This window comes from Cryptotermes secundus, unplaced genomic scaffold (assembly GCF_002891405.2).
Source record: "Cryptotermes secundus unplaced genomic scaffold, Csec_1.0 scaffold1876, whole genome shotgun sequence".
Taxonomy (NCBI): domain Eukaryota; kingdom Metazoa; phylum Arthropoda; class Insecta; order Blattodea; family Kalotermitidae; genus Cryptotermes; species Cryptotermes secundus.
Window position 1 is genome coordinate 283,117 of NW_019739005.1, and position 17,541 is coordinate 300,657.

Sequence of the window (17,541 nt, forward strand, 5' to 3'; positions counted from 1 at the left end):
GCGCCATAGCTCAAACTGTAAGTCGCTGGCTTCCCACCGCGGCGGTCTGGGTTAGATCCCGGGTCTGGTCAAGTGGGATTTGTGGTGGACAAAGTGGCGCTGGGGCGGGTTTTCTCCGAGTACTTCGGTTTTCCCAGCCAATCTTCATACCACCAACTGCTCCACAGTCACCCTCACCCACAATCTGGGGCTGGTACAATAGGCCAGAAATGGCCGCAGTACGAGGAACTTATTCCCACCCAACTAGCAATAAAAAAGGTTCAAATAAAAAGAAAGAAAGAAAGAAAGATACTGTTCTGTGTGTAGACAAATTTAATACGTTCGAGATAGAGACATGTGATCTGGGGCCGATTTGAAGATTCACGAGAAAGGTCCGGGAGTTTCACTGGACAGGAAACAATAATGGATGGACGTTCAGAGTACAGTGTCGAAACGTTTTATAATCGACGTTCCCCTCGGTCTCGAAGTGAAGGCTCACATACATGCTGGTCTCAGAAAGATACCTCACACTCCTCTCAGTTTCGGCTAAATTTCACGCATTGCTTAGTCTTTAGGTGAGACTTCATGCACTTCTTGGTTTCAGAAAGAATCTTCACAGAGCCCGTTGTGTCAGAAACAACATTCACACACCGATTAGTCTTAGGGCGAAACTTCACATATCACTGAATCTCAGAATCAAACTTCAAGCCCTCCGTAGTCACAGAATATAACTTCACGCTCCTCTTAGTCTCACGCATCTCTTCACGCATCTCTCAGACTCAGAATCAAACATCACGCACTGATCAGCCTCATGATGGAACCTCACACACTCCTCATTATCAGGATTAAACTTCACCGATACGCTGGTCTCAGAATGAAACTTCACACACCCCCTGCTGTCATAATCAAACCTCACGCATCGCTTAGTCTCAGAAGCATACTTCATGCTGACCAGTCTCAGGATGGAACTTGACACATCGCAGGATCTCAAAATCAAACTTCACGAACCCATGATTCTCAGGACGAAAGTTCATGTAGCGCTCAGTTTCAGGATGAAACTTCACGCACACGCTGGTCTCAGAATCAAATTTCACTCACCGTTCATTCCCAGGGTGAAACCCTACGCATCGCTCGGTTTCAGCTCGTTGCTAGGCCAGAGCTAGCTCACCAATGAATTGGCTGGATAGCGATCACGTGAGTGTGTTTCCTGTGCATGATCCCTGCCGAAAGGATAGGATATTCGTCGTGGAGGTGTGGTCAAATACCTTCACCATAGCCCTGCTAATCACAGGTTGCGATGCACTTGAGACAGTAAAATATGGTCGCGAGTCCCACGGTACTCGAACTCGAGAATGACTGCGCTGGCGAGGCCAGCAGCAATTGCAAATGACTGACCCGTCCTCTTGTCAGAGAGGTCGCCCCATATCAGCAAACACACAACTCTCCGACAGCAGTAAAGATTATGGTCGTAAGCCCCAGACGGGTTCCTCTTTCGAAGACAGTCTGGCTGACTGACCGTCGGTCGTAACATAAGGCTCAGACTCAGGTTGAGTTCAGTAGTTGTCTGCAGGATTACAGCAGTAGCCTGGAGGGGTACAGAGGGGTACAGGAACTAGGCCTGTGAAGGTATAAATGTGATCTGAAGGCTATGTGCTCTGTAGTACAGTGATATTGAGAGTGTGTGACTTTGTGAGACTTTTGTATTTCGTGTGTTATGGATCCGTTGCCGGGAAACGGGTGTGAAGATTGGATAGGGACTGGTATGATTAGAGTGGAGCGTTCTGTAGAGTAGAAGTCAGTAACAGTGTTATACTTATTTGCAGTTATAACCTGTAAATGGTCAGAAAATCAAATTTCTAAATAGAACCCCGTCTATAATTACTAAAACACATGACAATGTACGGGTCACTTTTAATATTATTGACGAGTTCACGTCACTGCGCTTCACCGAGACCTGTTGCTTGCCGGCCGCGAAACGTATGAAAGTTTTGCCTGTGACTCAACTTGCTTAACGGCAGATAGAATATGAAATGAATGAAAATAATTAACATGTAGACCTCTAAAACATTAAGTTACACGGAGGGCAGTGCCGTTCATGCATGTGGAATTTGATTATGATTTCTCAGCAGTAGGCAGTATTTATCAGTGGCATGAATAATTTGTTCTCAGTTAACAATTAGTCAACAATGTGACGAGACAAGGTTCGCGATACAACGCTTATTTCTCTATACCACCTACATGAAACACGGATCTGCTGGCAAGTTTCCACGTCAGTTTCGTGATGAACCAGTTCCTAGCAGACAAAATGTTCATAACTCGGTGGATAAAGCGAGTAAAGCTAGAACAACGGGACTGTGCTTACTGAGGAGAGGTGAGAGGACAGGGGCCAGACTTGAACACGCACACAGTCAATCACTGAACCGTCTAGCTCAGGAGACTGGAGTGTCAGCGTCTAGTGCAAGAACGGCAACATCTGCTGAAGCCATCCAGTGAAAGCTGGCGTCTGCTGTGCTGTAAGTGCAAGAAGGATTCTTGTACACGGGTTTTTAATAAACAAAATAATTGCGAAATATATTTATGTGTAGAGGGACAGCATCTTCAACTTCCTCTGTGATCAGGGAGCAAAGGTAAGATGTTCCTTGTATACCAAAGATTATCGGCATGCTGAGTTATCGGCGAAATTCGCGGGAGCTTCGCGGCCTGCAGTGCGCCGATGCGGTGAAGCTTCGAGCCGTGAACTCGTCACTTTTATTAAAAATCACTCTGTATAAGGATATATTTACAAGTCCATATTAGGCTTGGCGCCTTCTCAGGGTGCATATGGAGGAGACGAGCTCCAGATATGGAGAGCAGCTGGGAATATAGTGAATAAGCACACGCAGACAACAGACAATGGGTGTACCTTCAGCTTGGATGTTCGGCGTGGGGCCAACAGCATCTCACCTTAAAAGTAAGCCTGTTACTATATATCACGAAAACCTCGTACTTCGACGGATTCTTTGATGAAGTACCTAAGGCAATTAAACGGTACGTGGACTGTAAGAGTCTGTCGAGGGCAGGAACAGATGTTAGATTTAGCGAGAGCACAGGAGAGCATATGTGACGGGTGGAACGAAACAGCAGGCGAATATACGTGTTCATTTTTTATGTGGAAACGGAAATGAGGATCAGGAATTACGAACAGGTTTTGTACACAAGGGAACCATACAGGAGTCAAGATGGCCAAGTTTGTTAGTGACAAGTTGCCCTACGTAATGCTAAGAGGTCGCAGTTGTGATATCATTGTTCTGAATGTTAATGTCCCAACAGCGGATAAACTTGGTGATATGAAGTACAGGTTCTACGAGGAACTGGAACATGTATTCGATAAATTCATTTTTCCCAATGACTCTGCCAGACTATTCGTGGCTCTGTTATTTAGTTCCGCAATCATTTTTCACAGACGGTAGTACCCCTTGCATGAGTGATCAGCCCGTCGCTAGGCCGCTACCTAAAAACAGGACAGCCCTAAACAAGAATTTATCGTCCGTCAATATTGCAACACTTGTTTATTCACCAATTAATTTAATTTTTATTCTAACATTATACACTTTGACACTACATGTTTCGGCCTCAAACGGCCACCTTTAGGTGTCTTGATATTAAAAATAATACATTGTCTTAGTCCGTGTTAAAAATCACACGCTGTAATTCTCTTTTCAAGGTAAAACCTGATAAAATCCTTTTAAAGTTTTTATTATACCCACGTTATTTTGGTGCATTTTATTTCACCTCAACGGGGTGTGGTCAATTGCTCATAAATATATGTGTTCCCAGGGTGTTTTGTTTCGGCAGCTTGCCACTCACGTTTGTAGCCTACTTTTCAATTATGACTGCCATCTGTAATTTGTAAGTTCCATGCCCCTGGTTTGCGTGTTTCTCCACAGTGTGTGGTGTTGTCTTTACTAGTCTTTACTTACTACTGCGAGTACTTGTCTGGTTTATGAACAGCTATGCTTAGAATTAATTGGGGAATTTTTGAATATATATAGTGCCTGTCGCTTGCGCCATCTGTGGATTAAAACCCGAACACTCGAGGCTATTGCCTTATAGCAATGCATGAAGAATCTGTCACGCCATAGTGTACTCTCTGAGTGGGTAACCTCATTGTTAATAAGGGGTACCCAGGTGGGAGGAACGGAGAAACTGTTTTCGATGATCGCTTTGGTTAAGCGTTTCTCATAGGACTGTTTCTTGTATTTCCTGTATCTGCAGTGACTTTCAGTTTCCAAAATCCAAACCAGAGGGAGCGAACAGGGTAAGGGACTCAACATAACACACTGAAGAGTTCCAGCACAGCCACTGCAACTGTTGTGAAGAAGAAATAGAACATATCGCGTAGGGGATCACCGCACAACAGTATACATTTAGGAGTTACACAGACCAGGGCCGAGCCCCAGGATGGCCCCAGACTATATGGCATGCGTCATTACGCCAGAAAAATATTCAGGAGTACATAAATTATATGTTGATGCTAATTAGAAATTTATTTTTAAACGGAAACTGCAATTTAAATTTAACCGTTAAAATTATAACGCAAATCGAATTAAAGTTTATAAATCACCAGTGTGGATCCACGTCGGTATAGTATCCAGTAAGGATGACATATTCATATAATGATTTTCTGATTTTGAACCGACAGGGTGGAAACATGCAGCAATAATTCACACAATAAACTAATATTAATGAGTAAGTTTATTTCGTTTATTATAGAATTGTTGTATTGACTGATACATTAAGAATACCATATATGATAACACACAATAGGATCAAACAATAAAGATAAGAGACACAGAAAAATACATTCTTTCCCTGCAACACGTTTGGTTCGGTCTTCTCTCGTCCTTCAGCAAACACCTGGAGACTTCTGTTTCTTTCTCTTCGCAATGCATTGCCACCCTTTACGGAGACAGTAAATTGTTAGCAGATTTTGTTGTGTTTATTTGCACAAGAATAAGAACATCGTATCGGATGCAGCATGCAACAATTCTCTGTACCCAGTTTCCGCCAGTTTCATAGCTGTGAATTTCAGCTGAGCGAGAGCGGTGGATAATGAGGTTGCTATTAAAGAAAGGTTGCAAACGCCACGTTCGGTTTGCTAATTTTATCAAATTTAGATGCATTTTGCTGAGTGTTCACAAGACGTACATCTGTGCAAGTACACGTAAGCGTGTCTCTGTTTCGGTCTGTCTGCTGCTTGCTTCTTCACGTTTGGAAGGAAATGTTTCGAATGAAGTCCCCGCAAAGAGACTCGGCACGTGCAGACAACGTTCAACTACTTGTATACGAAATTTCTAAGCTCTAGAGCTTGTGGTTGTCTAGAAAAACGCGTGTAACTGTGACAAAGTTAGCAGTGGGAATGATTTCGAGAGTTGCTTTAAGAACTGAGTGGGATTTTGTGAAGCCGTGAGAACAGTTTATTTTCGCAGCTCCATCTGAAGCCGTAGAAATCTCCAAAGTTTTCTTGTAACTTGGTGGACACGCAGTAGCATAGTTGGTTTAGGGGCTATGCTACAAACCGGAAGGTCGCAGGTTCAAGTCCCTATGAGGTTAATGGATTTGTTTGAATTGACCTAATTCTTCCAGCACACTGTGGCCCTAGGGTCGACTCAGCGTGTAAGAGAAATGATTACCAGGAATTAATTAAATAATTTTCCTGTGGAGTAAAGCGAGGCCGGCGCGTAAGGCTGACAACCTTACCGCCATCTTTGAGCCGATTGTCTGGAAATGTGGGACCCTCAACATCTCACAACCCTATAGGTCTTCACGGCCCGTTGCAGGGATAGCTTTACTTCTTTTTTTTGTTTTTTTTGTTTTTTTTGCTTTCAACTTGAAACTGTACGAAATGCACGGCTACGTACAAGAAATTTGCTGGAAACCTGGAGACTGAATTAACTGTAAACGAAAATTTGTACTGAAAGGGAGGGGGAATTATCCGAGAGGAAGGGAAGCATAGGCGTGAATCGGAATGCCAACGAGGAATTGTGGGTGTGGGGTGAAGCACTAAAAGATGGCTAAACATGGAACCTTATATCCAGGGCCCGGATTTTCATGACGTGTCATCTTTTTTTCTTTATGTAGTAAACGTTGCTTTTATGTACTAAAGCCCCGATTATGAACCTCTGGTTATAAAGATGTGAATTTTATTGTGCATTTTTTGTCATATTTTGTATGTTTTAAGTTTTAGATAATTTTTACAAGTTTTTACATCATTTTTCGTCATTTTTTCACATTTTACATCAATTTTGGTTAACTTTCACGTTTTTTCATAATTGACATTCATGATCAAACTGAAGATATTTGATTTGTGAGGTAGAAATCAGTGTTCTTCAAGTAAATTTTGTTTTGTATCTTTAGCCTCTGTCGCTAAATATAATATATTTGTTTGTGAGAGGGGCATTATTTCTCTTTCTAAGCCAACAGAGATGCCGTTACTGACCCGCGCCGCTTTCTAAGCCACCGCTATGTCATAAAATTGATGCCTCAGAAATCCAGAGGGGTGTCATAAAATCAAGAAATTGGAAACTAAACGAAATGTTGTGATATTCTCATTGTTTTTATAATGAGACACATTATATAGGAAGATACAATATTCTAAGTCGCACGTCTTTCTAAAGGCTGTCGCCCCACAGGTGCAGAGGGTCAATTACTTCAAACGAAATCTCAGTATCATAAAAACATAAATTTTATAATTCAAGGAGACGCTGGTTCATTTTAAAGGACAACAATGAAGAAAATATTTTTTCCAATACGCAAACATTCTGTGTCGGCGCCTGTATTCTTAAGTACCTTTGTTCAACGAGAAACTATGTCATTTTAACAACTTGTTGGCTTAGATAGATTTATTTTCACTGCCACACTGTTAATTAGTGAAAGATCTTCATAGTGGAAAGTTTGACTCTCGGTTTCTGTAGTTTCATTCAGTCATGCCTAAAGTCTCATTTGAGGCAAATTGTTTCCCGGGTTCGGAGATGAAGTTTTTTCTACTGATGGGATAGTACTATTTTGTAAGATGTGCGAAACAAACGTATCGGGCGAAAGAAGATTCACAGTGCAGCAACATGTGAGTCGCGATAAGCATATACGAGCAGTGCAACTTGCAAGGAAGGAGAAATCCACAAAACTTTTACTGCAACAAAGTGTAGGCCTATCCGCAAAAGAAAATAAATGGTCAGATCTTCACAGAGACTTTTGTGAGGTTATTAGTTTTTAGGTCATTTGTTTAATTTTTAGGTACTTTTTTAAATATTTGTTTGTCATTTTATAGATCATTTTTCAGATATTTTTAGGTCATCAAAATCCTGGCCCTGCTAATATCCTATGGTGATATCTTGTAGATACTGCATGCTTCTCTGTTGCCCCTGCAACTGCCTCTTCTACTCCGAACACTGTATTCTGTGTGTGACGTCAGATGGAAGAAACCTTTCCCATTAAGCAGTAACAGAGTAAACCGTCCCCCTTACTAATATAAATTGTAGGTGTCCATGGATATGAAAGAAGTCAGTATGCCCCATATCTTCCTAAGAACACAGGAATGCAGCGGAAATTCAGGATAGAAGAAATATTGTCTCTCCTCTTGCTTATGTTTCAGTAGACAATAGTTGCGTTTTGCGTGGTGCTTACGAGTGGTGCTGGATTGTTTAAAACAATTGATCTGCAGTAAGGCTTTGTGTGTCATCTTTCCATGTTGCACTATCGATGTGTAGAACTAGTGCACTTTCTAGAGCTTGCACACTAATGTGGTGACCGCCTTACACAGTGGCAGTGCTGGCGACATTGTCGGAATTCGAGATGACTTGAAGGAATTCCTTGAGCAGTTCATCCTTTCCATGTCCTGTTTTAGAGGGAACGGTTGAAGCTCCCTGCTTGTCTATAACCTCCAGTACTGCTCTCAACACTGCGGTAGTGGTAAGGTTTGCAGTGTCATATTTACCGGTTGAGTTGTCAACTTTTAAGCCGAGAGCAAACACGATCTCGCTTATGGAAACATTGTGTTCATCTACCACAAGAACAGAAGTATTAACACTCTCAGTGTTTGACAGAATTTCGATGAAGAAGTTCAGTACTGCTTGAGGACCTATTTCAGACTTCCCCGGCTGCTTCTGAAACTCTATAGACAACTCTGTTATGATGCAGAGCTGCTCTCGGCTTACATTCTGAGGGTCGATTCCTCGCGCCTTAAGAATAAGTTTGATGTTTTGGAATGGGATGATATACCCACTGATCTCAACAGCTCCTGTGGCATTGTCCCCTTGTGCCTTGAGGATCTGCTGCACCCCTTCGAGGCTGGAGATGTCTTCACTGGGTGGTTTAGGATTAACAGTAATGGAGCTTCCTTCTTGTGCGATATATATATATCGAGGATTATACAGACAGTACAGATGTTGTTATATTATTCGTATTAACATTTTGTTTTTTCATAATTTCTGCAATGAACTGTATTGAAATTTCATGTCCATCGACATTCAAATTTCCATTGTAATGTTGTTCCTTCGTCTTCAGGTATTACAGATCAACTCTAATCTTGTATGTTTGCAGCTGTGGCGTTGCGGACATCGATATGTTTCATGCTCAAATCGGTTATTGTGAGTTGCAGAGAAATATTTTTCCTCCTGAATTGTATGTATCCAGTCGCATTTTTACTTCAGAAAATAGTTCGTCCACGATTTTGTGAAGTGTGTCATTTACATGTGTTTCCGTTACGGTTCCACATATTTTTATTCTTGTTGTTGTTTTCCCACTGCCTGGCCCTGCACTTACTGCAGTGGCTGTGTTTGTCTCGTTACTTTCGTGCAGGAGCATGATGCTCCATAACTCTTTGATGCTCAGTTTGTCGATGCTTAGTCCATGTTGGGCCATGTAGCTTAGAATGAACTGTACAGAAGTTCTGTACCCGCTGAATATGAATGAGCCCACAGTGGGAGACCGTTGCGTCTTCAGCAAGTCTATTAGTGCCCTAAGTTCAAGTGTCTGTTCCTCTGTTGGTTGTGTGCCCAGGGGTACACGTGTAGGAGGGGTGTATTTCTTTAAGTAGGCACTTGTTATTATATGTATCTGCTCCATAGTGGCGGTACGTATATCTTTTCCAAATATCTTCAACTGTTTCAGTATGTAAGATACTGGAATTTTCACTCCATCAATGACAATTTGACCCGTAAACCCAGCATCATTTCGCAAATACGTTATTGCATAGAGCAGTGTGACTTGTTCATACTTGCTAATATTCCGGTTTTGTGGTTCACTTCCAAGTTTCTTCTCATAAACTTCATACATCTTCATTAGTTCCCACAGATCTACCACCGTCAGTGAATATATGTCTGCGCCTTGCAAATGTACGACAGTCATTATGAAGTCTATTGAGAGTTTGTGGCTTTTGAACGTCACTTCACCTCTCGCCCCATCGCCCAGCAATTGCACATAGTTCAGAATGTCCCGCAGTACTGCCTTTTCCTTCTCAGGCAGTGCATCAAATATTTTAGTCTCGCGGACATATGCACGGATGATGTTCCACAATTCATCTGACTTTAAACTCTTGACACTTTTTCCGTTCTTGGCCAGATTCCATAGAATGTACTCTATAGATATTCGGTATTTACTAACCGTAAAAGACCCCGTAGCGTTTGGCCCTTGTGTCTTCAAGAAATCCATTATGGCGTTAACTTTGTGTATGTCTAAGTATGATGGATTCTGGGTAACTGGTGTGTACGGTATATAAACCCTGTGTTTTCTTGCATATTCTTTTGTTACTTTTAGCAGTTCCTCTGTTGTGGCGGTAAGAATATCTCTCGAAGTCTCCTTCAACCTGTCCGATACTGCAAGTACTGGAACTGTACTTCCACCCGTGTAAATGCGACTCCGACGCCATTCTTTGTTGCGTTTTACATACGCCTGTACATAGAGCATTAAGACTTGTTCATACTTGCTCATACCTCGGTTTGGAGGTTCACTTTCCGCTTTCATCTCGTAATCCCCGTACAGCTGTATTATTTCCCACAGATCTTCCACCTGTATACTTCTTATGGATTTCCCCTCTATATACAGAACTGTCAGAATGAAGTCTACCGGGATGCGCTGCTCGATGAACGTAAACTCACCCGTCACCCACATATAATCAGCCATCTTTAAATAATTAAAAATTTTTTGTAAAATGATTTTCTGGTCCTTAGACAGCTCCTTCTTGTGACTGTGGCCCTGTTTATCGCCGTAAATATGATCATGACCACCATTATTACCACTGTGCTGCTTACCTCCCGCAACGTCCGTTTCATGATCAGGGACCGCTTCAACTTCAACGTTAATGGCTAAGGCTGTGAGGGCAAGTAATAGCCAAACCTGTAAAAGAAGAACGCTTGTCAGCATTGGAATATTCGCCCTGAAAAGGAGGCAGTAATGTCCTCCGAAACCTACTGGACAAGAAGATGTAACCAAGAGGACTACAATCTATATACATTGCAGTATGTTTACCCCATGGAGATATTTCCACCCTTTCAGGACAGTGTAAACCTCCCTCCGGCTGCGAGTTATCTGCACCCCTCCCTCCTTCTGGACAGCTCCCTGCACCACCGGATGGAATGGGCACCGGTGTGTAAATCGCCGGCCACGTGCCGAGGATAAGAATGCGCGGAGCAGTATCTCCATTGCCCCATGTATGTTTATGGCGGGGTGCTTAATCAAGCTCAAGCAGAGCTTATCTTGCACTAGAATCCCGACGAATAACATGCCTAAGCAGGGACCTCGCCTCCTCCAGTACTCACCCGGCTGAACCGAACTTCAGTAATATATTTCTTACATCCTTGTAACATTCATTTGCATTCAGGATGTTACTTCATAAACTGAAGGTTCATTTTCTTGTTCAGAAGAGCTCGATAGAGGTCCATATCCTGAAGCAACTCAAGCCAGTCAATTACACACCATCCTATTTCTGTAAGATTGATTTTAATATTATCACCCCACTTATGTCTAAGCCTTCCTAGTGGTCTTCTGATTTTCTCACCTCAGCTCTATATGCATTCCTCTTCTTCCCATGCTTGCCATATGCCTTGCCCATCACAAATCTCCTCGACTTTATCATTCCGGTTATATTTGGTAAAAAGTGTACAAATTACGAATACTTCGTTTTGCAAATTTTCCCAACCTCCTGTTAATGTCAGTGAGTAGAAGTGAATTTAAACGCGTTCACTTTGAGGGACTGAGGAAAATCCATGTGGTTAGCCGGTAGCACCCTTGCACATTTCAGCCCTGGAGGGAGACCCTGAAGTGTGGACTGGACCGGAGCCCTTGCCAATTTATTTGTACGATTGCAATGACAACGAAGCATATTTATGTGCGGAAATACAGTTTTGTGTACACATTCTGAAGAGAGGGAGTTGTGCCCGGCAGGCTGTATCTGTTTCACTGCAAGTAGCCACCTAGAAGGAAATAATTTCTGAATGTGCTGTAGATTTTGTTACATGGTCACCTTTGTCACTGTGATGCTGCTGCTGCTGATGATGATGAAAATAAAATGTAAAAAGTAAATTTGTCCCTGTCTTAATTAGGTAAGCACTATTGCATGGAAGCGTATGAGAGAATAGATGTACATCTCAAGTAGCGGGCTGTTGTGAATATGGTAATGAACCTTCGGGGGTGTAAATGTCTGATGAATTATTGAGTAGCTGAGCGACTGTTAGATTTATAAGAAAGATTACGTTTCAGGGACTTTGCATAGATGCCTCCGTAACGGAGCTGGCCCAGGAGAATTATTACGAATGTCCATGAAATGCGAATTTAAATTGACGTACCAAGAAATGAAATACCCACGTGTATTTACATGTATTTACGTTATCGCATTTTATTTTTCGGAAACCTGACGGGTACTCACTGTCCATGTTAGGGTGCACATGTTGCTCAAGCGCCCTTCCTCTGCGAACACTGAAGCTTGAAGCACGATGATTCCTCTAATGGGAGGACGTCCGTATTTAAGAGGTTAGTTGCTATTATCGCCAATTTTTTCCCACACACGCCGAAGTTTCATATCTATGAAAATAGCTAGTATCACAATTTTTATGTGCGCAATACCTGCCGCCTGGTATGCAAATTCAGTATTCGCATGTAGGGTCATGATAATGACATGATAAACGGCAAGGTCTGGAGGAATGCTCTGGCTGCCCGACAGTTTGGCAGTACGAATGGATTATCGTTTAAAAATAGAGATACTGTTTTGTGGGTAGACAAATTATAAATAAAAATGACGTTTGAGTTAGAGACATGTGATCACTAACATGATCCCTGAGTTTCACTGGAAGGGAAACAAAGCAGGACGGACATTTAGACTGCAGTGTCGGAACATCTTTTAACGGACGTGCACTTCGGACAGACACCTCACACTCCCCTCCGTCTAGGCGAAACATCGCACATCGCTCAGTCTTAAAGTGATACTTTGCACTACTTGGTTTCATAATGAAACTTCAGAGTGCCATTTGTCTCAGAAACAAAATTCACGCACAACTTACTCTCAGGACGAAACTTGATGCAACGCTCAGTCTCAGAATCAAATTTCAGACACCGATAAGTCTCAGAATGAAACTTCACGCACCGCTCAGTCTCACGATGAAACTTCAATCAGAGGCTGGTCTTAGAATCAAACTTCAAGTACCCCCAGTCTCAGAAACAAAATTCACGTATCACTTAGTCTCAGGGTGAAACTTTACACATATCTGAATCTCAAAATCAATCTTCACAAACAGCTCAGTCTCAGGATGAAATTTCACGCACCCCCTGCCCTCATAATGAAACTTCAAACACCGCCTAGTCTCAGGATGAGACTTAACGCACACGGTGATCTCACAATGAAACATCACGCACCCCCTCCTCTCGTAACCAACCCTTACGCACTGCTTAGTTTCAGCGTGAAACTTCATGCATCGCTCTCTCAGAATCAAAGTTCACGCACCGATTATTCTCAAGGTGAAACTCCGTGCATCGCTCGGTTTCAGCTCGTTGCTAGGCCACAGCGAGCCCACCAATGAAAAGGCTGTAAAGCGTACGTGACATTTGTTTCCCGTTCATGGTCCGTGCCAAGAGGATAGGAGATTCGGCGTGAAGGTGGGGTCGAATACTTCCACCTAAGCACTGCGATTCATAGGTTGCGAGGAAAAGTGAAGTGTTCAATCTGAGACAGTAGCATATTGTCGCGAGTCCCGCTAGACTCGGACCTGAGAATGACTGCGTTGGCGAGGACCAGCAGCAATTGATAACGGCAGACCCGTCCTCCCATCAGGGAGAGCGACCCATATCAACAAATCCACAACTTTCCGACAGCAGTACAAATTGTGGTCGTAAGCCCTAGACGGATTCTTTACTCGAAGACAGCCTGGCTGACTGGCCGTCAGTCGTAACATAAGGCTCAGACTCAGGTTGAGTTCAGTAGTTGTCTGCAGGATTACAGCAGTAGCCTGGAGGGGTACAGAGGGGTACAGGAACTGGCCTGTGAAGATTTATGTGTGATCTGAAGGCCATGTGCTCTGTCGTATAGTTATATTGGGAGTGTGTGACTCTGTGAGACTTTTAGATTTCGTGTGTTATCGATCCGTTCCCGGGAAACGGGTGTGAAGTCTTGGATAGGGAATGGGAAGATCAGCGCGGAGTGATGTGTAGTGTAGAAATCAGTGACAGTGTTATACTTATTTGCAGTTATGACTTCTAAATGATCAGTAAATCAAACTACTAAACCGAACACTGTCTATAATTACTAAAACACATGACAGTATACTGGGAGTCATCGGTAACATTCTCATGCGCTTCGCGGCTTGCAGTGCGCCGGTTGCGGTGAAGCGTCCAGCCGTGAACTCGTCACTTTTATTAAAAATCACCCAGCATATAAATACAAGTCCATATTAGGCGGGCCCATTGTCGCCACGGCATAGAGCATTCTCAGGGTGCAGATGGAGGAGACTGCCTCCACGAATGGAGGGCAGCTGCGAATGTAGTGAATAAGCACACGCAGACAACAGACTGTGGGTGTTCCTCCAGCTTGGGGGTTAGACGTGGGGCCAGAAACTTCTTACAGTAAAAAATAATCCTCTTACAGAACGTCACGAAAACATCGGACGGATTTTTGATGAAGTATCTAAGGTAAGGAAACTGAATATGAGATTCGGTACATGGACTGTAAGAAGTCAGTAGAGGGCAGGTTCGCCCATCAAAGTTTCGAAAAATATCGGAACAGAAGTGAGATATAGCGAGAGAACAGGAGAGTATATGTGACAGGGGTGGCTTCGAAACAGCAGGCGAATATGCGAGTTCATTTTTCTATGGAAAGCTGAAATGAGGATCAGAATTAGGTACAGGTTTTGTTTGAACAGAAGGGAACTATACAAGAGTTAAGATGGCCAAGTTTGTTAGTGACAAGTTGTCCTACGTAATGCTAAGAGGTCGCAGTTGTGAAATCATTGTTCTGAATGTTAATGTCCCAACTGCGGATAAACTTGATGAAATGAAGAGCAGGTTCTACGGGGAACAAGAACATGTATTCCATAAATTCCCTTTTTTTCAATGGCTCTTCCTGCCACACACGCCGAAGTTTCATATCTACGAAAATAGCTAATATCATAATTCTCGTGTGCGCAATACCTGCCGCCTGGTATGCAAATTCAGTATTCGCATGTAGGGTCAAGATAATTACATGATAAACGGCAAGGTCTGGAGGAGTGCTCTGGCTGCCCGACAGTTTGGCAGTACGAATGCATTATCGTTTAAAAACAGAGACACTGTTTTGTGGGTATACAAATTTAAAATAAAAATGACGTGTGAGATAGAGACATGTGATCACTAACATGATCCCTGAGTTTCACTGGAAGGGAAACAACGATGGATGGACGTTTAGACTGCAGTGTCGGAACATTTTTAACCGACGTGCACTTCGGACAGAAACTTCACACTCCTCTCCATCTAGGCGAAACATCGCGCATCGCTCAGTCTTAAAGCGATACTTTGCACTACTTGGTTTCATAATGAAACTTCAGAGTGCCATTTGTCTCAGAAACAAAATTCACGCACAACTTACTCTCAGGACAAAACTTGACGCATCGCTCAGTCTTAAAGCGATACTTTGCACTACTTGGTTTCATAATGAAACTTCAGAGTGCCATTTGTCTCAGAAACAAAATTCACGCACAACTTACTCTCAGGACAAAACTTGACGCATCGCTCAGTCTTAAAGCGATACTTTGCACTACTTGGTTTCATAATGAAACTTCAGAGTGCCATTTGTCTCAGAAACAAAATTCACGCACAACTTACTCTCAGGACAAAACTTGACGCATCGCTCAGTCTTAAAGCGATACTTTGCACTACTTGGTTTCATAATGAAACTTCAGAGTGCCATTTGTCTCAGAAACAAAATTCACGCACAACTTACTCTCAGGACAAAACTTGACGCATCGCTCAGTCTTAAAGCGATACTTTGCACTACTTGGTTTCATAATGAAACTTCAGAGTGCCATTTGTCTCAGAAACAAAATTCACGCACAACTTACTCTCAGGACAAAACTTGACGCATCGCTCAGTCTCAGAATCAAAGTTCAGACACCGATATAAGTCACAGAATGAAACTTCACGCACCGCTCAGTCTCATGATGAAACTTCATGCAGAGGCTGGTCTTAGAGTCAAACTTCAAGCACCCCCAGTCTCAGAAACAAAATTCACTTATAACTTAGTCTCAGGGTCAAACTTCACACACATCTGAATCTCAAAATCAATCTTCACAAACCTCTCAGTCTCAGGATGAAACTTCACGCACCCCGTGCCCTCATAATGAAACTTCAAACACCGCCTAGTCTCAGGATGGGACTTAACGCACACGGTGGTCTCACAGTGAAACTTCACACACCCCCTGCCTCGTAACCAACCTTAACGCACCGCTTAGTCTCAGGATGAAACTTCATGCATCGCTCTCTCAGACTGAAATTTCACGCACTGATCAGTCTCAGGATGAAACTTCATGCACCCTCTAATCTCAGACTCAAACTTCACGCACTGATCAGTCACAGGATGAAACTTCATGCACTCCCTAATATCAGAATCAAACTTCACTCACCGATTATTCTCAAGGATAAACTCCACGCATCGCTCTGTTTCAGCTCGTTGCAAAGCCACAGCCAGCGCACCAATGAAATGGCTGTAAAGCGATCACGTGACATTTGTTCCCGTACATGGTCCGTGAGGAGAGGATTGGAGATTCGGCGTGGAGGTGGGGTCAAATACGTCCACCATAGCTGTGCGATTCATAGGTTGCGACGAAAAGTGAAGTCTTTAATCTGAGACAGTAGCATATTGTCGCGAGTCCCACTGGACTCGGACCTGAGAATGACTGCTTTGGCGAGGACCAGCAGCAAATGAAAACGGCAGACCCGTCCTTCCGTAAGAGACAGCGACCCATATCAACAAATCCACAACTTTCCGACAGCAGTACAAATTGTGGTCGTAAGCCCTAGACGGATTCTTTACTCGAAGACAGCCTGGCTGACTGGCCGTCAGTCGTAACATAAGGCTCAGACTCAGGTTGAGTTCAGTAGTTGTCTGCAGGATTACAGCAGTAGCCTGGAGGGGTACAGAGGGGTACAGGAACTGGCCTGTGAAGATTTATGTGTGATCTGAAGGCCATGTGCTCTGTCGTATAGTTATATTGGGAGTGTGTGACTCTGTGAGACTTTTAGATTTCGTGTGTTATCGATCCGTTCCCGGGAAACGGGTGTGAAGTCTTGGATAGGGAATGGGAAGATCAGCGCGGAGTGATGTGTAGTGTAGAAATCAGTGACAGTGTTATACTTATTTGCAGTTATGACTTCTAAATGATCAGTAAATCAAACTACTAAACCGAACACTGTCTATAATTACTAAAACACATGACAGTATACTGGGAGTCATCGGTAACATTCTCATGCCCTTCGCGGCCTGCAGTGCGCCGGTTGCGGTGAAGCGTCCAGCCGTGAACGCGTCACTTTTATTAAAAATCACGCTGTATAAGGAAATATTTACAAATCCACATGGGGCGGGTCCCTTGTCACCACGGCATGGCGCATTCTCAGGGTGCAAATGGAGGAGAGGGCCTCCAGATAAGGAGGGTAGTTACGAATATAGTGAATAAGCACACGCAGACAACAGACAATGGGTGTTCGTCCAGCTTCGGCGTTGGACGTGGGGCCAGAAACTTCTTACCATAAAAAAGATCCTGTTATACAACGTCACGAAAACCTCGGACGAATACCTTGATGAAGAATTTAAGGTAAGGAAACTGAATATGAGATTCGGTACATGGACTCTAAGAAGTCTGAGGAGGGCTGGTTCGCCCATCATAATATCACAACATCGAATCAGAAGTTAGACTTAGCGAGAGCACAGGAGAGCATATGCGACAGAGGTTACTCCGAAACAGCAAGCGAATAAACGTGTTCATTTTTCTATGGAAAGGGAAATGAGGATCAATAATTAGATATAGTTTTTTTGTACACAAGAGAACCATACAAGAGTCAAGAGGGCCAAAT

The 17,541-nt window shown here is 43.1% G+C and overlaps 2 protein-coding genes across 2 annotated transcripts in view; one reads left to right on the top strand and one right to left on the bottom strand.

Annotated features, from left to right (window-relative positions):
• The window catches only part of LOC111871582 (INO80 complex subunit D), a 194,333-nt gene that overhangs the window by 124,176 nt on the left and 52,616 nt on the right, over window positions 1–17,541 (top strand). The gene's annotated exons all lie outside the window — the stretch shown is intronic.
• Window positions 5,787–11,941, bottom strand: LOC111871584. The gene is made up of 2 exons (XM_023864796.2): window positions 11,879–11,941; window positions 5,787–10,350 (listed from the first exon to the last, which is right to left on the bottom strand). Exons 1-2 carry the CDS (start codon window positions 11,897–11,899, stop codon window positions 8,599–8,601), a joined length of 1,773 nt encoding a protein of 590 aa, XP_023720564.1. The 5' UTR covers window positions 11,900–11,941; the 3' UTR covers window positions 5,787–8,598.